Consider the following 22,646-nt stretch of genomic DNA (forward strand, 5'->3'; position numbering starts at 1 on the left):
AATGATATAACACACCGCTTTCGCTGTTTTTTTTAAGTGATGGTATAATTTGTTTGATTTCCCAGTAGCTATCCTTTGTTTCAGGCTTCCTGTTTTTTTAGAATACTAAAGGCGGCTACAGCGAAGTCAGAGAAATATGGCACTTTACTGACTACTTCCGTTTGTTTTTGTGATTTGAACTTAACATGCGAAATCAAAAATTAATATTGCCAGGCTTCAAAAAGGCCTTTAGGGCCAGGTCAAGCATTGGTAAAAAAGTGAAAGTTCTTCTATAAAGGGCACTCTTGCTCCCCCAACTAAAAGGCAGGATGGGCGCTTGCTCCCCCCTGCCCCCCTCTCCGGCGTGCCTGAGCCTACATTTGCATTTGTGGATGTAACCGCGCACGAAATAATCTTTTGCTAACGTTGGGCGAGTCTCGTCGTTGAAGTCTGGGTAGGATAATTTCACCAATTCCATTAAGTTGTATGCATAGGTTACGCGGGCGGTTTGAAAGTTCGAAGATTGCTTCCTCTCGATTTAATTGCCGATCTCGAATTTTTTTAGAAGCTCTTCTCTTATTTTGTCAACTTTCTTTCCATCCTTGGTAGATAAACGCATACAAAAACATCGAAGGCAGGCCCATCTAATCTGCTTGTCAAATATTGAGCGCATTTCTATCCGGTATACCCTTTCAATGAAAAATTTCGCTCGACCTTAACGATAAATTCCTTCACGTTTCCTTGTTCGTTAAACAATTCAATTTTATTTTCCATTTTGATTCTGTAATAGAAATGTAGCCGTAGTCGAGACTCATAAGATAATACTTCATGTGGCTTACTCACAGAAAGATCCATTATAGAATAACAAAACATACAAGACAACGAAATATAGGGGAATATAGTCTAACAAGCAATTCCAAATTCATGCAAACTTTGGCAGCTGCTAAAGATTCTCGAAACCTCATCACCATTGTTGTAGGTCATGTTAACCTTGGCATTAAAACCGTCCGCTTCTTTTTGGAAATCAAGTAAGACCCCGTAAACACGAGAGTGGATCCGATCTGGATCAGATCCAAAAGAGTACTAGAAGGCTTTGCGTTTACACGGGAACTGGTTGAGCCGTATACTTTTGGATCCGCTATACGAACACTTTTGGAATCGCTTTCAGAGGTGATACCGTATGGATCCGATCTTGACCGGATCCTGTGTAAATAGGTGAATCTGGTCCAGATCGAATCCGTCTACGTTATTTGTCGAAAGTAAGACAGAATATTTTTCAATTCAAGGTAGTTTGAATATATAATCCGTGGCTTTTTGGCGCCAAGAAAACCGAACAACAAGTTCACAGACTACTGTGTTGTAGAATTATTAGGAAACTTTGACGATATGTCATCTTTCTTCGTTTCATATTTTACCAATTTGTTCACCTGCAAACTTTGCAATTTTGTAATCCAATACTACTTTTAAACAAAGCGCAGTTTCTTCTTCAGTCCAAGAAAATTTACCCTTTTTAGCATTCCCTACCTCCATGTTCAGGTTGAACTGTGTTTTGATCACGCATCAAGACGTGAAAACGTCATATGCGCGCCAATTTTCGAAAAGCGCATGTGCGTAACCTGTTGAATTCATCTGGATCCGTTCCCGTGTAAACGCAAATGGTTCTGGATCGGATCCCATGTAAATGCATTGCCATTTCAGGAATAGGATCCTAAAGTATACTGGTACTTGTGAATCTGATCTGGTCCAGGTCTATGTGTAAACGGGGTCTATGAGTACCTTGCTTTCATCTTCTTTGTCCCAGAACGTTTCGGCAGTTTTCATCCCTTTGGTCTCTGGCAAATAAAACAACATAGCAACGGCAATCAAACTGCTTCCTCCCATGACAATGAAGGGCAACGAGGCGTGTACCGGCCTCAGTCCGGAAGCAATCCATGGTGCCCCTGCGGATCCAATTCGACTTGCTATTTGCAAAAGTCCAAGCCCCTGTGATCTGCGCCAAATGAAACATGGTTTCATTAAACAAAAACTGATTTGGTGCAAAGCACATTTCCTTTAAACGCAGAGCTACATTATAATTTGATCGAGGTTAAATTAAAAAGAAAACGATTCCTAGAAGCTTTGTTAGAATTTTAGCTATCCTGAGCAAAGTATCGGCTCAGATTTTACGTGAATGAAAACTCTTATAAAACTATAAATGAAAATTCGTAAGTTGAGCAGTTACTCGGAGTTTGTTCTCGGTGAAGGAGCTGAGTAATTACTAATGGTAATAATGCTAACTAATATTTCAACAGGTTGACTTGGTCACCTGAAATACCATCTGTTATCATCCAAGGACCCCTACAGTGCTTTTCATCAGCTGGTATCGCAAATTTGGTTACCACAGCGGAGACTTTTCAGAGACTCATTTAATTGCGGATCGACTAACGTTATATCATTTTAAGTTGTAATATTGTCATGCTACGTCTTATTGGAGTTATTGTGTATGCAGCTCTATCATTTTATTAGGCAAGCAAAGAACATGTTATCGTCCTTTGCAAGAGTTCTAGCTTGGCATTTCTTTGCATCGAAGCATCGAAAGTTGAAAACATATACCCAGTTGTGGATCTAAATAGGTGGAATGACGATCGGGCTTTAGCAAAAATATGAAACATGTCGACATTATAGTTTTTTGCACAATCTAGGTATTCCAGTAAATGCTGCCTGATAGCAGAATCGCAGGTTTTAGTTGCACTTTTAGATCTGCAAGACCGAGGTGGCTGTTCTCTTTGGGGATGGGTTTTGTTTCTAATACTAGACGGAACATGCTATTTTATTCTATCCTCCAATCTTTGGGTGGTGCGTCCTACGTAGCCAGAATCACACTGGCACGTAAATTCATATACAACGGAACTCTTTTGTGGGGTAGGAACGCATCCTCAGACAGACCGGGCATTTTTGGGGATCAATTTTACGTAAGCCCAGCAATTTGCTCTCGTCTCCTTAATGTAAACTGTAATGACATCATGAAAGTCAGGTCAGGTTTTTGAAACCTGCTACTGGTACCACGTAACCCAGTACAACCTGCCGCGGGTCGATTGGCCGGCGACTAAACCGACTCCCCTCAATCACAGCACACCAGTGTTGTGATTGGGGAGGGATTCTAGCATCCCAGCAGGACTAAAAAGAACACCTGTCAAAGGGCGGATGAACTCTTCAAAGAGTTAACGGCCAGCTAGATAGAGATGTTGTCTCAATAAAAACACCCTTGGGATGTCCCCGCGAGTGCCCAAGTAACCAGCGACTTACCTTCCACAATGGCAACACCAAAACCACGGCCCTCAGTCCCGGGCACTCGAAAGAGAGAGGGTGCTAAGAATCTCCCGGTTGAGAAGAATTCTTCTCTCACTTCAGTTGCTACTTGGAATGTGAGAACCTTGAATGTTGATGGAAAACTTGAGCAGGTGATCCAGGAAATGGCTAAGTTTAATTGGATGATACTTGGCTTGTCTGAGACTCACTGGAATGCAGGCATAGAAGAAGCTTTTGAAGAAGGGGATCATGTGGTAATACAATCATCCAGAAAGGACAATTTCTGTAAGCAAGGGGTTGGCTTCATAATTCATAAGACAATATTCCAACAACTCACACATTATGAATGCCATTCTGAAAGAATCATTAGTGCCACTTTCAAATTTAACACCCAAGAAGTCACCTTTATACAAGTCTATGCCCCAGACAGCACATACAATGATAGTGCGATTGATGGCTTCTATGACCAGCTGCAATGCATCATTAACAACACCAACAAAAAGGCTGAGATCATCCTTATGGGAGACTTTAACGCAAAGGTTGGAGAAAACTCCCACAACAACTGGCCAGAAGTAGTTGGTCATTATGGCTTAGGATCCATAAATGAAAGAGGCAACCTCCTATTACAATTCTGCTCAATAAACAACCTGATCATAACTAACACCATGTTTAGGCATAAACACAAGAGACGTGCCACTTGGCTTTCCCCAGATGGTCTTACCTTTAACCAGATTGATTATATCATAGTTAAAGAAGATCTCAAACCAAAACTAAAGAACTCAAGAGCATACCACTCAGCTGATGTCTACACCGATCACTTCCTTTTGGTTGCAAACCTTGACATCACCTTAAGTTAACTTCATAAAAGGAAGAAACCTACCACTGTAAAAAGGTTTGATGTAGACAGGCTCATAAACGACCCTACATTAACAAGTCGTTTTGAAATCTCTTTGCAGAATCGCTTTAGTGAGCTTAGTGATTCTGACTATGAAGACATAGATAGTCTCTACTGCTCGTTCAAAGACTCAGTAAATACCACTACCCTTGAAATTACTGGTGTTAAAAAACGAAAGCACGTAAATGGACTAGATGCCGACATAGTAAAACTATGTGACAAAAGACGTCTGACAAGAAAGGAGATGCTGAATAAACCAGACAACAACCATCTAAGAACACATTATAATGACCTAAACAGGCAGGTCAAGAAGTCTGTCAGATCTCAGAAAAAGGCAAACTTGGAACAACTAGTTGAGAGCATGGAAGAAGATTTCAAAAGAAACAACACGCATAATCTATTTAAAAATGTAAGGCGTCTTGAAGGTAAAAAGAAAAAGCCCATAAGTGCCGTTAAAGATACCACAGGTAGCATCCACACAAACACAGATGTTATACTTGACTGCTGGAAGAAACACTTTGAAACGCACTTAAACACAGAGTTTCCCCATGAAGAGGATGCCTATGACTCATTACCAGATCCACCTGATGACGTTGAGCCACAAGATGAGTTTACTCTTCAAGAGGTTAGAAAAACAGTCCAAAAGATGAAAACTCACAAGGCACCAGGAGTGGATAATATCCAGCTGAAGTTCTTAAGGCAGGAGGGGAAACAATGATCAACATGCTCCTCAAAATTTTCAATATTGCCTGGAAAGAGAAAAAAGTGGCAAAAGACTGGTCCAGGATGATCGTCACACCAATCCACAAAAAGGGGGATAAATTAGACCCAGCAAATCACCGTGCCATATCCCTTCTTTCTATTCCAGGTAAAGTGTTCTGCAGCATATTACTTGACAAAACTAAAACGGCAGCGGAAAAAGCTATGAGTGAAAGTCAGTTCGGTTTTAGACCAGGTAGAGGAACAGTTGATGCCATATTCATTCTCAGGCAGCTGATAGAAAAGGCTAAAGAACATAAAGTTCCACTGCACTTTAACTTCATTGACTTTAAAGCTGCATTTGATACCATTTGGAGAAAAGCTCTTTGGAAAATGTTGCTAGCAATAGGAGTTGACCCAAGCATAGTCCATCTTATAGAAAACATGTATAACAACACTGAATGTGCAGTCATTATAAATGGGCAACTTACAGATTGGTTTGAGGTAAAGGTTGGAGTGAGGCAAGGGTGTCTGCTTTCTCCAATCTTATTCAACATCTTTCTAGAATTTGTCATGAAAGAACTTAAGGACCTCACCAACAATTCACTTACTCTTGACAACAATTTAAGCAATAATCTACGGTATGCAGACGACACCACTCTTATTTCCTGCATATTTGATAAGTTAATGTTACCTTCGGAAGCACTTGAAGAGGCATGCAAGAAGTGGAGTATGAAAATTAACTCAGCCAAATGTAAAGTCATATCCCTAGAAGATAACAAAGTTATTACTATCGATGGAGATCCTGTTGAACACGTTGACAACTTTGTGTTTCTAGGCAGCAATATACCAGGCTCCACAACAGACATAGACCGAAGAATTGGTATGGCATCCTCTGCATTCGGCCGGCTGAGATCTACGGTCTGGAATCAACTGTCAATTTCACATAAACTAAAAGTCCGCCTTTATAATGCACTTATTCTCCCCATTGCACTTTATGCCTCAGAAACCTGGACCATTACTTCTGTTGATCTACGGAAGCTTGAAACTTTTGAAATGCGATGCTTGAGAGCTATCCTTGGCGTCACCAGGTACGAAAGACTATCCAACAACTATTTAAGAGATAAGCTTAAGGTCCAGAACATAGGCAACATCGTCAAAATGAGAAGGCTCAAATGGTTCGGTCACATGGCAAGAAGACCAGGAGACAACTACATCAAGTCTGTTTTTATCCAAGATTTTCAGGGAAATAGGGGTAGAGGTAGACCACCTTTGAGATGGCAAGACCAGGTTAGAAAAGACACTGGTCTTCCACTAGCAACTGCCATGAGGCATGCTCAAGATCTCCTCAAATGGGCTGCCATTGTGAGAGGTGCCAAGGGCCACTAGGCCTACGCCTTTGATGATGATGATGATGAATGACATCCTCTGGATAGCCGTTCTCCAGAAAAAATCTTTTTAGTTGTTCAAGTTCCGAGTCGAGTTTAGACTCAGAACAAATCATCACTGACCTATGAGTAAGCATTTTGATGAGCCTGATTTTCTTTTGTTTGGGGCAAAACGAACTCCATCGAGTGTATAACCTCGAAAATGCGGGTTTACGGTCTACACTGGTAAGAAATCCAGACCCAAAGCCAAACTTTTTGACCAAAACATCTAGAGATGGCAAGGAGTTATTTTCCTCCCTTTCAAATGTAAACTGTAGGGCTGGGTGAAGGCCATTAAGGTATTTTAGAAAAAGCATTGGATACCCTCAGAAGGTTCATGAAGGTTCCCGAGGTACAATTACGTCAATAAAATAAATACGAGGCTACGTGTTTACAATAGGCCTAAATAAGCTAATATAGAGAGCTATTCTAAGGGATTACACACGAAGCAAAAGTTCCTAGTATGTTCTAGAATGTTCCACTTTTTCGAACTAAGTACACTGTTTGTTAAAAATCTTGAAAAAGTCTGAAACTGGATTTCTTACCAGTGTATACCGTAAACCCGCATTTTCGGGGTTATACACTCGATGGAGTTTGTTTTAGCCCGGAAAAAGGTAGACCAGCCTCATCAAAACGCTAACTCATAGGGCATTGATGATTTCAGTTTACATTAAAGAGAAGAGAGCACATTTTTTCGGCTTGCGTAAAATATGGTCCCCAAAAGTTTTCGGTCTATCTGAAACTACCTAGGGTCGGAAACAGTTCCTTGCATTTCAAAAAACAGATAAAACATGCCATTTCAAATTGTTTCATTGCCGTGAATCTACGCATTGTTAACGGTACAAAAAAGGCTCTTCCCTCCATTCAAAAGGATGGCGTTCCTACCTCAGAAAAGAGTCCGTTGTATATGAATTTACCTGCCAGTGTGATTCTGGCTACGTAGGACGCATTACCCAAAGATTGGAAGATAGTAGATTAAAACGGCATGTTCTGTCTAGTATTAGAAATAAAACCCATCCCCAAGGAAAAGAGGCACCTCAGTCTTGCAGATCTAAAATTACAACCAAAACCTGAGATTCTGCTATCGGGCAGCATTTACTGGAAAACCTAGATTGTGCAAAAAACTATAATGGCGACATGTTTCGTATTATTGGTAAAGCCCGATCGTCGTTCCACCTAGCAGTTTTGGAATGTATCTACATAAGCACGAAAAAACCGCTATTGTCTAGACAAAAGGAGTTCGTTTTTATCTTAGGACTCCATTGGTAACAATCTCTATAGGCAAGCGACACTGATTGGGCGATCACAACAGTCATGTGCTCGCATTTCTAATTGGCCTACTTTGATCCAAAACTGGGTATATATATTTCCTAGCGTAGAGCTTTCGATCTATGTTCTGACGTTTTAAACTACTCAAATGTTTCCAATTTTCAAAGCCATTACCAGTTTTGTACCACCAAAAGATTGTTTAAAAAAAATAACAAAGAAAAGAGAAAAATGTAATTGACTATTAGCGGACAATTTTACCTGATGACTGTCGGGTAAATTTCAACTGCCCAGGTATATATACTGTCAAAAGATGTAGCAACGCCACATTTACCAATCATTCCAACAAGAATCCGCAATATGGATAAGCCTGCAAAAAATACATTTATTAATTTAGGTAGGGCCAGATTGAGTATGCAATAAGACCCGCATTCTAAATGGGAAATTGTTTCTAAAACCTCTCACACATTTGATTTCTTACAATTTCTATTGCCAAAACCCCTTAAAAAACCTTTTCCTTACATTATTAGCGGGGTTCTGTTACAAAGAGAATCTCTTTTGTCATTTGATTGACTGGGCGCAGGGCCAGGGCCCCTTTCAAGCATTTGAGTTCATGGATTGATACCATGAAATGAATTAAGTGAAAAGTTGAATAAGCTGTTCTGGCGAGCGATTGGTATGGAAAGGACAAATAGAAAAGCTTTGGAGTAGACCAACGCTATCAAAGAGCCTTGAATCTTAATAATTTTTCAGGGGATGATCTGAAAAATTTGGTTTTCATTCCAATATTCATAGGCTAAAAACTGCATACCATAACAAATGTTACGGCGACATGGCATTTGTAGAAGGGTTCCTTGCCGAAGAAAGGATCTCAGTTATATCGGGAAAACCATACGGAACACTGATCTTTATCTGTCTTATCATAAGGGCTCGTTTTACTGTGGAATAAACCCAGATCTCCTCAAAACGATATAGAAAATCAAGGTCGCTTTGCTGTTCAAGTTGCTACACTTGAATTTATAATTGTTCTGAAATCACATAACCCGAATAAAGAGCTTGCATGTGAAAAGTTTCCTATGAAAGCTCATGACTTATTCTTAGCTAATCAAGGCTGTAACTTGTAGTAGAATCTTTTGAAAGATTAAAAAAGGAATTAGTCGTGTATACCTTTGCCTTGATCAACGGGTATAGCTGGAATGAGAAGACAGGCAATGCTGGCGGTAGCTAACGAGATAATGACTGTCTTTTTTCTGCCAAAACTACAAAAAAGGTCAAAGCAAAATATACTTAGATGTTGGGTTGGCAATGGTAAGGCGTACAAAAATCTGATAAACTCTTCGAGATAACGGATGAACGATCTTTTTGCTAGACAAAGCCTCCATACAACTTTTCTGCGACAAGTTTACAATTCTAATAAATTTTTTTTGCGCTAAACCTTTACCTAGAAAATCACAAATCAGCGGTTGTAGTTATAAAACATTTTTATACACTTCATTTCTTTGACAAAATTACCAAAGATGCAGCTATCTGTTAATTTTTGAATACGAACTCACGCGTTGCAAAAGTATATGGCGAAGACAATGGCAGGAAATTCCACCAATGATGTAAGGATGAAATCTTGGTACATAGCTCCACTAAGGGCATCCGAGGCAAGCGTAACTCCATAATAGACAAGTCCATTTACCATCCTGGCACAAAAATATTCATTAAGCCACAAGTTTCACTCATTATTTCACTTATGCATATCTTTCTTTGCAAGGTCTTTTGCAAAGACTTCTAAGCAAGAAAGAAAAAACAATGTCAAAAATACTCGCAGAATAAGCAAAATATTGCAAACTTTGGTGTGATGGAGCAATGCGTTAAATCAATGTTATCTTCTCTCCATTTATAATGTTGTGGGCACGTATTAAGGATAAATCTAGTTCAACTCTTTGCAAAAGGTTTAGGCCGAATATTCTGCATATTATTTAACCTTGTGTGTGTAGCAAGCAAGGGCAGGAAATACCCCATAAACTTATGTGTCTAGAAAGTTTACTCAAAAAACGTTTTTATAGAAGTACCTAATTTCTGCAGAGCCTTAAATTCCGATTATTCTTAAATTTTTATTAAGCGACATAAAGTGTAAATTCGCTATGACGATCAGATAAAAAAATCAAACTTTTGTTGGTTTACTACGTCATGACAAGAAACAGATAAGATAAGAAGAAAACAGATAAGAAGTGGACAAAAAAGCAGAGCAGAGCAGAGCAGAGCAGAGCAGAGCAGAGCAGAGCAGAGCAGAGCAGAGCAGAGCAGAGCAGAGCAGAGCAGAGCAGAGCAGAGCAGAGCAGAGCAGAGCAGAGCAGAGCAGAGCAGAGCAGAGCAGAGCAGAGCAGAGCAGAGCAGAGCAGAGCAGAGCAGAGCAGAGCAGAGCAGAGCAGAGCAGAGCAGAGCAGAGCAGAGCAGAGCAGAGCAGAGCAGAGCAGAGCAGAGCAGAGCAGAGCAGAGCAGAGCAGAGCAGAGCAGAGCAGAGCAGAGCAGAGCAGAGCAGAGCAGAGCAGAGCAGAGCAGAGCAGAGCAGAGCAGAGCAGAGCAGAGCAGAGCAGAGCAGAGCAGAGCAGAGCAGAGCAGAGCAGAGCAGAGCAGAGCAGAGCAGAGCAGAGCAGAGCAGAGCAGAGCAGAGCAGAGCAGAGCAGAGCAGAGCAGAGCAGAGCAGAGCAGAGCAGAGCAGAGCAGAGCAGAGCAGAGCAGAGCAGAGCAGAGCAGAGCAGAGCAGAGCAGAGCAGAGCAGAGCAGAGCAGAGCAGAGCAGAGCAGAGCAGAGCAGAGCAGAGCAGAGCAGAGCAGAGCAGAGCAGAGCAGAGCAGAGCAGAGCAGAGCAGAGCAGAGCAGAGCAGAGCAGAGCAGAGCAGAGCAGAGCAGAGCAGAGCAGAGCAGAGCAGAGCAGAGCAGAGCAGAGCAGAGCAGAGCAGAGCAGAGCAGAGCAGAGCAGAGCAGAGCAGAGCAGAGCAGAGCAGAGCAGAGCAGAGCAGAGCAGAGCAGAGCAGAGCAGAGCAGAGCAGAGCAGAGCAGAGCAGAGCAGAGCAGAGCAGAGCAGAGCAGAGCAGAGCAGAGCAGAGCAGAGCAGAGCAGAGCAGAGCAGAGCAGAGCAGAGCAGAGCAGAGCAGAGCAGAGCAGAGCAGAGCAGAGCAGAGCAGAGCAGAGCAGAGCAGAGCAGAGCAGAGCAGAGCAGAGCAGAGCAGAGCAGAGCAGAGCAGAGCAGAGCAGAGCAGAGCAGAGCAGAGCAGAGCAGAGCAGAGCAGAGCAGAGCAGAGCAGAGCAGAGCAGAGCAGAGCAGAGCAGAGCAGAGCAGAGCAGAGCAGAGCAGAGCAGAGCAGAGCAGAGCAGAGCAGAGCAGAGCAGAGCAGAGCAGAGCAGAGCAGAGCAGAGCATATTTCTAAGAGTGTAATAGCTACTCTTCTTTGTTAATGATCTCTAGAGATTGAGGAAACACTAAATTTAATGTTTAAGATTGTAGTAGATTGGCAGTTGCCAAGTTTCAAAATGCTATTTGGTAGACTACAGTTACAAGTAAGAAAGAAAGTCAATTTTTCGAGTTAATTTAAGGGGGCAATTAGTAGCAAAATACCATACCGAAAAGGGCAGGTCCCTGACCCATTGCCCCCCCCCCCCGACACCTTTCACATGACTTCTACAATAACATTCACCTTCTAAACTAAATTAATATTTTTGAATCTGTCCTACCAGGCATAGCTTTGTACTAGACTCTGCAAAGCCATTTTGGTTGGAACAAAGAGATCAATGGGATTTGTTTTGACTTTTGGACCAGTACATGGAGCTTTAAGTGTTACATTTTCTGGCAGCTGTTTCTTATTGAACTTTGCAATTCTTCGCAGTAGTTTCATTGCTTCCTCTTGGCGGCCATTAAGGTTTAACCATCTTATTGACTCTGGAACGAACCTTGAAGGTAAAAATAAGTATTATTTAAAAGATTATAGCAGATTGAGAGAAAAGAAGATTTCAACTCTAGTTGCATGAAGCGATGATCCTAGAAATCTTGCTGGATCTGGTGATCATAACTCTCTGGGAAAGGAAGATGGATTCAAACGAAGTCATTTTTTTGAATAATTTTGAATTGAACATGTAGGAGAAACTTGGAATTGTGCTGTTTTGTAAACCAACGTTTGTAGAGCTTTGCCTTCAAGGTAACGAGGACTTTACAAACAGATCGGTAAATAATTTTGGGTATCGAACCAGTTATGAATGTGAAAGACGAATGAAAAAAATTTGAATGAAGATATTATTGCTTGAATATAAAAAGGTATAAGAGTATCGTGCAGCAAACAGAGAATCAAGAAGCGAATGACTGAGTTGCAAAACAGCATCGTCTTCTTCTACACACCAAAGCTTGCACTGCTTTGCCTGAACTTAATCAATTACCTTTAAAGAGTGTTTGTTCTTTATCGAAGAGCTAACATAAAAGACCTTTGGCATAAATCCTTTCGATTCTGGTAAATTTATTTGCTCATAATCAACTTTCTTTATAGAATATTCGAGAAAAGCTAAGCAGGAAAATCAGGTGTCAGGAGAATTTTCAAAAAATCGAGGAACACTTTAGATAATCTACCAACTAGAGTTTGACACATAAAATAGAATTTTACATACGATTTTTAATAATTGTATGGTAATAGAGGGCCTGTTTTGGGTTTGCGGCTTCATGGCCTGGACCCTATTTTTACGCGCGGCCTCCGGATTCAAACATGGTTCATCTACGGATTGCGGTTCAACAAGAGATGCGTCTTGCGTCTTTCGGTATAAACTCGCATTGCTTCATGGCTTCTATAATACGGTTGCGGCTTTCAAATGAAATAACGGTCCGCGGCAAGGCTTTTCACTTTACACCAAAGGTTTTGAAAAGAGCTCCATGTCGAACTGGAGTAACGTGAGAATGGACAAGCTACTGTCAGTCATTGCTTTCAGTTAGAACAAGAAAGGAAGAGGAAATGTAAACAACAGTGCCCATATCAAAGATGTAGGATAACACAGGGATATAGTGTAACTGGCACCTCTTTGGCTGTGTAAGCAGGGCCGTACTTCCAACTGGGCCAACAAACAAATTAGACCCCCAAGGAATATTCAGGAGTTTTATATGGTGTCATAGGGAGCTCTTACACGAGTCCAATGTTTTCGAAGAACATTGTCTCCGCAAGGTGGACAAAATATCTACGTACAGTTTTCAGAATGATTCATGGGATGGTCAGTCCCAATTAATTGATAATAATAGAGATTGACGTAATATTCATTACTAGTGAATTTTCTAAGGATACTTTTACAGACAAGACAATTAGATCTCCGTTTGTAACTATTGAACTGGATATCATTAAAAAATTTAAACAATGAATAAATCATCAATCCTTATGTTGTGGACAATGTTGTGGCCAAGGTAGCAGTTAGCCCTAAAACATTTTGAAGGCTGAGGTTTTATATGGTGTCATAATCTGATCGTAAGAATAATGGGCTGCACAACATATTTATAAAAACAGAATTATAACCAACTTGTGCTTTAACAGGTTGTTGGAACCATTCTTTACATTACTTATCACTGCGCGAATGCACAACCTTTACATGTACAAGCTGCGGAAATGTATATAGATGACTCTGTCTAATATGAACTTTCATAGTTCCCTAAATTCACGAAAGCTTCTACACAACCTGATACAACTACCAAACAATATAAAATCATCAAATGTCTTTGCCAAAGACTTTATACAATATAGTATACTGTCAAGAGAAAGAAAGTATTTAAAATCTTTATAAGCAACTAAATATTTAAAATTAGTATGAGGGGATGAGATTGCCCAATCATGTAAAGTGAAAACGTTGGATCATAACGATGATATGGTCAGCGAAAACATTGAAACAGGTTTTATAATTCAAGTAGCACAAAGACTAATGTACCAAAGATATGGTCTCCCCTATGGAGCTTTTCGGCAAAACCAATTTCAGCATTTATGGAAATGTTCCTTTTTTATTCACAACTTCCAGCCTTCCTTATTAGTCTCGATATTAAGACTTTGTCCCAACCACTCAATGTGAGGGACTTTGTCCCTATATGACTAGAAACCATCCAATATTTTTTTCTAGGGCAAAATTGCTTCGAAAGGCCCATCTTTCATTGAACTGGAATCACTTATAATCAAAAATATTTTTTGTCCTTCTACGGCACCCATGGTGCTATCTCGGGTAACAAAACGTCGAGACGTTTTGTTAAGATTAGGGACGCATAGTTGTAAATTCTAATTTTTCATATACATAGCAATAAATGTATTTTTCGACTTATGCATTGGATTTTATCTAGCTATAGAGGCAAATTTTTCAGCTTTTGATTAATTTTTCAATAACTCATGAAATTGTTTCTATTTCTAAGAAGCGAGAAAAGTGATGCAATGACGGGTCGAATAGCAAGAGAGGCTATCTTCCTTGTTGGCTCAGAGTCAGAGCACAGTTTGGTTGCGCAGTGAGGTTGAATAACCGATTTATTCAGTAGAGCTTGAGTAGGGCTAGCTTTGTTTTTTGAATTTTGATCCATTCATATGATTCAGGGTACACACTTGTTATAAGAAAATAGTCTATAAGAATAATAAGGCTCTAAATTGCTGAAATTTAAGAATATTTTGAGATTAATGCAACGCTCAAGATTCACCAAGAATCAAATTTTTGGTTTATTTGAGTTTTGTTCAAAGCAAAAAAATGCGAATTTCACGCTATGTCTTTAAGTAGACGTATTTGGCCTTGGTGCCTTTATGACACTACCATGCGACTCAGTGACACCTTGTACTTTAAGAATATTGTGGCTCAGCAAAAGTAAGGTATTCTAAAAAAAGGTGGGAATGTCTCAATAGATGTTTAAGAACGTTTGGATTGATACAATGATAGCTTGCTGGGAAACATACTGAGGACCATAAGAAACAGTTAATTCTTATCCCCCTTATCAAGTAGATGGCTTTTGGTGTCTTGTGACGTTTTGCGAGGCCCTATAAGAGGGAACGATATTATCTCATTATTCATGATGGTATATTACAATTTATTCATATTTCAAATTACCAAAGCAAAGTATTTCGAAAATATCAAATGTTCCATTCCTTCCCAACGGTAGAAAGTTTTTAAGGAGATGTCAGAACACATTGGACCGACTAACATACAAAATAGACTGAGTCTTCAAAACCAAACTTTGCAGATAAAAAAATTGAAAACGTAAAAAGAATATGTTCAGGAATAGCCAAAGGGCCCCATACCTAGGTAAAAATAGGGAATTGATTCTCTTTGGAATTGTAGAAATCATTTGGTACATCTTTGTTTTGCTCAACTTGTTCTTGGGGAACAACAAAAGAAACTTGAAAAACATACATGTATCAAAACTGATAGTCATAAGTCTTTTGCGTGGAGGATACAATCTGAAGGGGCCAGTTATAGACATGCCTGGGAGAGACAACGTGCCTGAAAGGTTTTTGAACTTTGAATTTTAGGACATCTGATTTGGCTCTACTAACCGTCAAGAGTCCTAATAACCAGTTAATTCAGTTGTTTAATCGATTCTTCATAATACAGTCATACTGTTTTTTCTAGTCACTTACAGTCTTAGATGCATAAGAAAGCAAGAAGTAATGCTAAAATAAAGTTCCAGCGAAGCTAAAACTAAGCAAAAGCCACTCTTTCGATGTCCTCAAGATAAAATCGTTATAAATACTAGAGAATGCTACATGTGTCTAAAGAGTAGATATTTTAAGTGTCTTTTTTAACGGCTACTCGTCAAGTGTGAAAAAACGGGAGCTGTAGTGGGCCAAATTCTCTTTACGGCTGCGTTTACGTGGCTTTTCCTTATAGTTTGATCAAAATCTCTAATAATTTTTAGGATTGTTTATTGGTGCCAGATTGAATTAAAAAGTATGGCCAGAAACATTATTTTTCTAACCTCTTGAGGGATTGGTTAATTGCTTCTCTCAAGATGGTTTACAAAAGTGGTCTTAGAAAAAATTCATAGTATAATGATGTGGAACAATTAATATAGATTAAAACATTTTTATGATGCTATCTGGTGTTGTCGTCTATTTTATTGAGATAATATAAGCCAAAACTATTTGCGGTAGATTACATGCTGTTGGCATTTTTACTAATCGTGAAGTATGACAAGCCGCCTTTTCTTTTAAGCACCTCCTTTAAAAAAATGCCCCCAAAAGTTTGAAAAATTTGAACGAGCAACCCAGGCGTAATGTGGTATCTTAACAGCTCTACATATCAAATGTCCCTTGAGTCAATGCTGTTATCAAATAGATAATTCTAGCGCAACATCAAAAGATGCATTCAGTTATTTTGTTTTTTAATATTTTATACTGGGAACCAAAGTATTTTCATATTTCAAAACCAAAAAATTTAAATAGCTATATTTTCTCCCCGAAAACTTTAATTTATTTCATATTTCAGTTACCCCTTTTAGGGCCTCTTTTGCTATCGAGGCCGTGCTTGATTTCATTGCGGATTGCGGCATTTGGTTGATTTTTGCACGGTTTTGCGGCTTTTGCTGGGATTTTTTACGAAGAATTTCTCTGCGAAATAAATTAGAATGAGTTTAACTTTTTTTGCTTCTTGCTTGCGAAATCCTTCAGCAGCCAATCATATTCCGTATCCCTTTGTCACGCTTCCAAACTTCACATTCCAATGTCATGAGGTCAACAAAAGCATTAAAAGGAATTTGTTTGCGTAAAGTATTTCTCAGTGAAATTTCGCAAGACTTTTTCTCACTGGAGATTGGGCTTAATAGCCTAATAGACATCTAAAGAAATAACTTTAACTCTATACTTTCTTTGTATAAGGCAGAAAATTTTTTTGCTTGTACTTACTTGGCGAAAGCAAGTACAAAGATATATGGGACAGTGGATATAATGTAGAGCTTTTTCCATTCGCGAATAAAATAGGCCTGTACTCCGAGAATAATCAGCGACACAGCATAAAACGACCACAAAATGATTCCACTAAGCGGTCTGTATTTTGTACCAACAAACTCTGAAGCAATGACGAACATTTGAACGCCCGTGCCTGGTGTGAAGAAACCAACAATGATTCTGGTAGTGAGGAAGACCCAGAAATTAGGTGAAAATGTGCTGAGAAATCCAACAATGATTATCACAGCCAAAGATGGAAACAGGACCTTCCGACGACCAAACCTGTAAGGTTAAAAGAGAATGGCTTATTTCACTTGAAAATAACCAAAGAGCAAACGAGCTGAATCGGCATGATAGGGGCCTACATATCGGAACATGAAAGTTAAAGATATTTTCCTTTAATCATAGCTTTATCGAGCCAGAAATAGCTCCAAAGATTACAACTTCCTTTTAGATTGTCTATTATTTATTTATTTATTTATTTATTTATTTATTTATTTATTTATTTATTTATTTATTTATTTATTTATTTATTTATTTATTTATTTATTTATTTATTTATTTATTTATTTATTTATTTATTTATTTATTTATTTATTTATTTATTTATTTATTTATTTATTTATTTATTTATTTATTTATTTATTTATTTATTTATTTATTTATTTATTTATTTATTTATTTATTTATTTATTTATTTATTTATTTATTTATTTATTTATTTATTTATTTATTTATTTATTTATTTATTTATTTATTTATTTATTTATTTATTTATTTATTTATTTATTTATTTATTTATTTATTTATTTATTTATTTATTTATTTATTTATTTGTGAAAAAGGTGAGTCATTGTAAATCGTAACTGCGATTTGTGCACCTTACCTGTCAGCTACGATGCCAAGAGCAACAGCACCGACTGCCCACCCAATGAAAAATAACGACGTTGTCAAATACCCGTAGATTTCTTTGTCGCAGTAGAGGTCAAACTGAAAAAAAATAAAAGAAACAATATGAAACGTGATCATTCTAAGTACTTACATATTAGATGTTTTCATACAATGAATGTTTGAAATGGTAGAAAAAATACGAAATTGTTAATGTATTCATTTTTTCCGATTCCTACCCACTCTGATTTCGCAAACTATTTGGCCGGACCAATGAGGTGGCCGGACAAAAGGGAAATTAGCTGGATTGACATGGGAATTCTTTACCAATTCAAATCTTATTTTTAAACAAAAAACCCAAAATTGTCTTTGAAACAATAAACGGCCGACGTTTGAAGGTCTAAATTAATTCAGTTCAGTTCATATATTTTAAAATTCCTCTACATACAATATCTTACCAAAACACTATCTACATACATACAATGACTCAGAATTACATAAATAGACTTATCATAAGATACAATAAAAAACAATTACATAAGATATTGCATGCAGTTCTTGAGGAGGACCTCTCTCAATAGACAAACTAATCAAGGAGAAAGCACTCCCTTTTAGAAGATAGTTCTGAATCTTATTCAATCATTAATCGAGTGAGCAGGACTATTATTATCACTTTATAGCCAACTTTGATAGTTTTTCATAAATAAAATGGCTCGAAGCTTTTGACGAAAACTGAAAGCAGATGACGATCTTTTTACATCAACCAGAATATTGTTCCAAGTTCCTTGCATGGCCACAAAAACTTTTTTTGGATCAAGTATCAAGTAATTGGCAACCAGGGCTTGATACAAATGAGAGCTAATAGAGGGCTGAGAGATAAGGTAGCTTGCTACATAAAAACAAAGCAAAGGAAATTTTCGTGTTAATTTCTAGCCTTGCTTTGCATTAAAGCAAACTTTTCACAAAAATCAAATGTCGAAGTTTTGCTGTTATAATGTTTATTTATACTTTCAAATTTGTTTTGTCTATGGTACAAAGGTCTTGTGGATGTAAGAGATTTTTTCTGATCCCTTTCTCATAGTCTCACTAAATAATCTCAATATTGTGTGAAAAAGATCAAATTTGGTCCAAAATCCAGGTATATTTACTGGGGAGAGCTTGTACCTCTCCTTTTGTACACTAAGGGACTTCTTAGCAACTCTGAAGATTGAAAAACCTAGATATTTTAAGCAACTTTGAGGACTGGTCCTAAATTAAGTTGTTTCCTTAAAAATTTGTTAAGCATTTGCTGGCAGGTCAAGTGTCATATATTATCAACATCAATCTTTTCTTAATCTAAACCATCAAAAGAAAGTACTTTATCAGGTTGCTTAACAACGAAAGCATGGACCAGGTGTTATCATAGCGCGTAGAGATCTTTAGCGTCGAGGCAAGGCCCCTTTTTTGTTGAAAATTCAAAGTCACTAGGTTTTGAAAAACGATGAAATATTTTAAAGGAAGGAGGAAATTGAAAGATCTGAGATACTCTTTGGTAGCTAAGGATCTGCCCTTTCTGCTGATATAAGTCAGATTTTGTTACCTCAAATGCAAGGATACAAAATACGTTATGAAGGTGGTACATTCATTTAAGCAATAAATTTGCCTGGAAAGTAGCATTTTACGATATTTGCCAATTATTTGATATGGTTGGATTCACCAAACTCTTGTTCATCGAATCGTATATAGTTTAATTCGATCACATTAATAGTTTATCTTTTAGAAAGAGAAAACTGTGTCAGAAACGTATACCGTAACCTTAAAGTCAACCTTGAAAGGAAAATAAGCATTCATATTGTGTCACCTGTTACTGATGGCCCGGGGCAAAGTTGCCATCTTATACTTCAATTTCATTGACACTTGAAATTGGCAAGGAAAGACAATTTATATAAAAGACAAGAGCACTCTAATAATCTTACAAACATGTATTGGAGGCAGTGAAGATTGTACACAGGCAGTAACTGCATAGCCAACGAGAATCAATGTTGAGTATTCAAAGAAAAAAATTGTTATTCAAATTCTACTACAATAATAGTTGTTAACAAAATACTGATGATAATAATATAGAAGAATTAAAACAACAACACAATGCAACTAGGTGGAGTAGAATTCTTAAGGAGGAGCGCTCAAAGTAGGTAAACTAACGAGATGAGAGCCCCCCCTGTCGTCTATAATGTTTTAGACGTCGCAAGTGATGTTTTAGATTCTTTTTGAACAAAAATATTCAGGGAGAGTCTCGGATGTCACCTGATAGGTCATTCCAGAGTTTTGCTCCCATATATCGAATGGACTTTAAGCCAAATTGAAGCATATTTTTTTATCTAGATAGATATCTCCTCGGAAAGTCTGCTTTGTTTCATAGTAATGGACTGAAATATTTAGTGTGAAGAAATTGTTAAAGCAACTCGGTGTTAGTTTGTTTATTGATTCAAAAACAAATGTTAAAAGCCGGAGTTTAAATATGTCATGAAGTCTGAGTAGCTTAAGATGTTTAAAGATCGTGTTGAATGGGAAAAGGCCTTTTCATGTGAAATTGCTCTAACAGCTCTTTTTTGCAGTTTGAGAATAGGGTCAACGTATGAGGCAAATGTTTGACCCCAAACAATGATACCGTACTGGAGAAATGACATAAATAAAGAATGGAAGATGCATATTACAGAATCGGTTGGTAAAAAAAGTCTGATTTTGAAAAAAACTCCGCATGTTCTTGCCAGTTTTTTGGAGAGTTCAGTTTCGGAGAGTAAGTAATTCAAAGGCAAGGGTAAATAAAGTTTTGAACTATTTACAAGAAGATTCATCAAACGCACAAATAATCCAACATATTAACAACAAAAGGCTAACAGGGCACAATATCAGATGAGACCAGGACATCAGTTTCTATGATGCCACAAATGAAAAGTGCGGAACAAATGGTAAGGTGAACAGGAAAGCACTGAAAATGTGCCATGCAGCGTACGGCACAGCAGAGGGACAATTCTCGTTTGCAAATTGCGGATTTCAGTGAATCCAAATGGACTTATGTGATTTCCAGGTAAGGCCATAGGATTTCAAGCATAATGTAATGTAATTTGGGACTTTCTCGGGTGAAGTAAAAAATCACAGATTGCCATGTAGGTGGCTTTGTAGGCTCTTTTCCTACCTTGATGTCATGATGTGTTCAAGAAAAAGATATATTTAAGCTGATTATTATAGGAAACATTAAAGTTTCTTATGTGCTATTTGCTCAGCAACAAGATGCGCTCAGAGGAATTCTGAATTTAAGTGTTTTCTTTCTAAAGAAAGATCGAAGCATCCAAAAAGACTATTAAAAATATTGAACTGAATCAATGTTTGGAATTAAAGTACCATTAACTTTTCTAGAAATTTTCTTATCTCAAGAGTTTTTTACTACTACTTATTATTTGTTAATATATGTTCTTGTTTTAACTGTGTTTTCGTCACTCGAGTATCTAAGTAATGACAAAGAGATGTTTATGAATCACTAGATGTACAGACGATAGACCCGAACTCCCTTTCAACTCAAATGCGACAAACACAATTATTGATCCTTCTTCAAATGCATTCATAAAATTAAAGCTTCCAAAAGGTCACCTTTTATTCATGGTTCACTTCTCTGGAGAAGTTCGAAAATTTTTGCCTGTATTTGTGATTTTCCAAGACTTTTTTCCGTGATTTGTGATGCAAACGGATTCTTTACCACCCTCTTGTGCTGGTAACAGTATTTAATGGACTTTATGAATCCTTGAACTTGTATTATTTTAGAGCTTTACGAAATGAAGAATGCATTGAGTGGATCGAAACAAATACCTCGTGCTTCCCTGACTAAGCTCTAACTAGCAATTTCTCTCTAATAGCATGGAAAATGTGTTTTACAGAAGATGAACGCGAGGAAACCCCAACTTGTACGATGGTGACATAGTTGAGTGTTGCAATTAATTGGATCCGCTCTGTTCACTATTAGCAGTGACACTGATAGCTGAAAATTAAGAGAATTGAAAAGAATAATAGATAAAACAGTTACAAACCTGAGTCATGATTGAGTAATCTTTTGAATAGACAAACTCCCATTCTTTTCTCTCCAATTTGCATCTTTCTTCATACAGTGAATCACCCAAGATGAATGTCATATTCTGCGGAAAAGTGCAAACCGTGCTATTGTGTGTGCAACGCCATGGCGAGTTGTGCGCAGCAAAATACATCATGAATTCTTGAAGTGCTTGGGGTATAATGGAAATGCATAGCAAGGCTTCTAGAACATATTGAAAGCGAGAAAATTCTCCAACAAGTGGAAGTATACTGTCCACATCAAGCTCTTGCATTTTTCCTTGAGATGCCATTTCTCCTCGTCTAGTCGCTTAAAGGCATTTGACACAGGTAAAAGTGGCTTAAAGCCACTTGATCCCCAGCGATTGACCAATCAAATCAGTGGCGGAAATTGAGCATTTTCTGGAGGGGGGAGGGGGGTTTTTCAAAGACACTCAATAAACCAACAAAAAATTTGCCCACATTTCTAGCAGGGAAGTAGTCGTAAAATTTTAACAGGAGGGGGGGGGGGGGGGGGGGGCTCTACGAAATTTCTAAGTTGTTTTTTTCATGTTGTAATTGCAATTTGAGCATGACGAAGGTCGATATTTTTTCGGATCATGGTTTGAGCCGCCAGGAACATTGATTATTTGAGCGGGCAGCTGAGATCAGAACATTGATACCATGGAAAGAGCCGGGGGAAACTTCATTGCAAGTGAGGGAGAAATGTTTATATTGGTCAATGGTTTTGTGTAGACCGCCACCATGGTTGGCAGCGAAAAACTTTTGAAATATGACATTCTAAATATGGCCAGAAAATGCATATAAAATATTAACAGCATTTATAAGAATGAACTTTTTTTAAAATTAATAACCCATTGGTTGGATTTTGAATAGACACATTTTTGGTTGGCATACTTTGTCCTTTTTGTATACTTTCATGCATACAAACATTGCAATGCGTTTATATCTGTCAGTTGTTCTTTTTTCTTTTCTGGTTTAATCGTCAATAGCTGACCTATAGTGAAGTAACAATTATTAACAGCTTTCTTTGGGTTACATGGCTCTTGGCTATGTCCAAGCACAAGCGGCGTCCCCCTGAGCCCCCCCCCCCCTCACCGCTACTTCCCTGATTTTTTCTTCCATATAATAACTTTTTGAAACATTCGCAAGGTCCCCCTCTCGGCTTATTTATTTTGTTGATGAATTTTTTATTGCGGATATGAGT

At 38.1% G+C, this 22,646-nt stretch overlaps 1 protein-coding gene across 1 annotated transcript; it reads right to left on the reverse strand.

Annotated features, from left to right (window-relative positions):
* Positions 1-812: 812 nt before the first annotated feature.
* Positions 813-21,818, reverse strand: LOC135691405 (solute carrier family 22 member 15). The gene is made up of 8 exons (XM_065209257.2): positions 21,421-21,818; positions 17,358-17,461; positions 16,430-16,753; positions 11,277-11,492; positions 9,108-9,242; positions 8,722-8,813; positions 7,816-7,924; positions 813-1,969 (listed from the first exon to the last, which is right to left on the reverse strand). Exons 1-8 carry the CDS (start codon positions 21,730-21,732, stop codon positions 1,729-1,731), a joined length of 1,533 nt encoding a protein of 510 aa, XP_065065329.2. The 5' UTR covers positions 21,733-21,818; the 3' UTR covers positions 813-1,728.
* Positions 21,819-22,646: the final 828 nt, after the last annotated feature.

Source organism: Rhopilema esculentum, chromosome 4 (assembly GCF_057945365.1).
Source record: "Rhopilema esculentum isolate cy_ngs chromosome 4, ASM5794536v1, whole genome shotgun sequence".
In the NCBI taxonomy this organism is placed as follows: Eukaryota; Metazoa; Cnidaria; class Scyphozoa; order Rhizostomeae; family Rhizostomatidae; genus Rhopilema; species Rhopilema esculentum.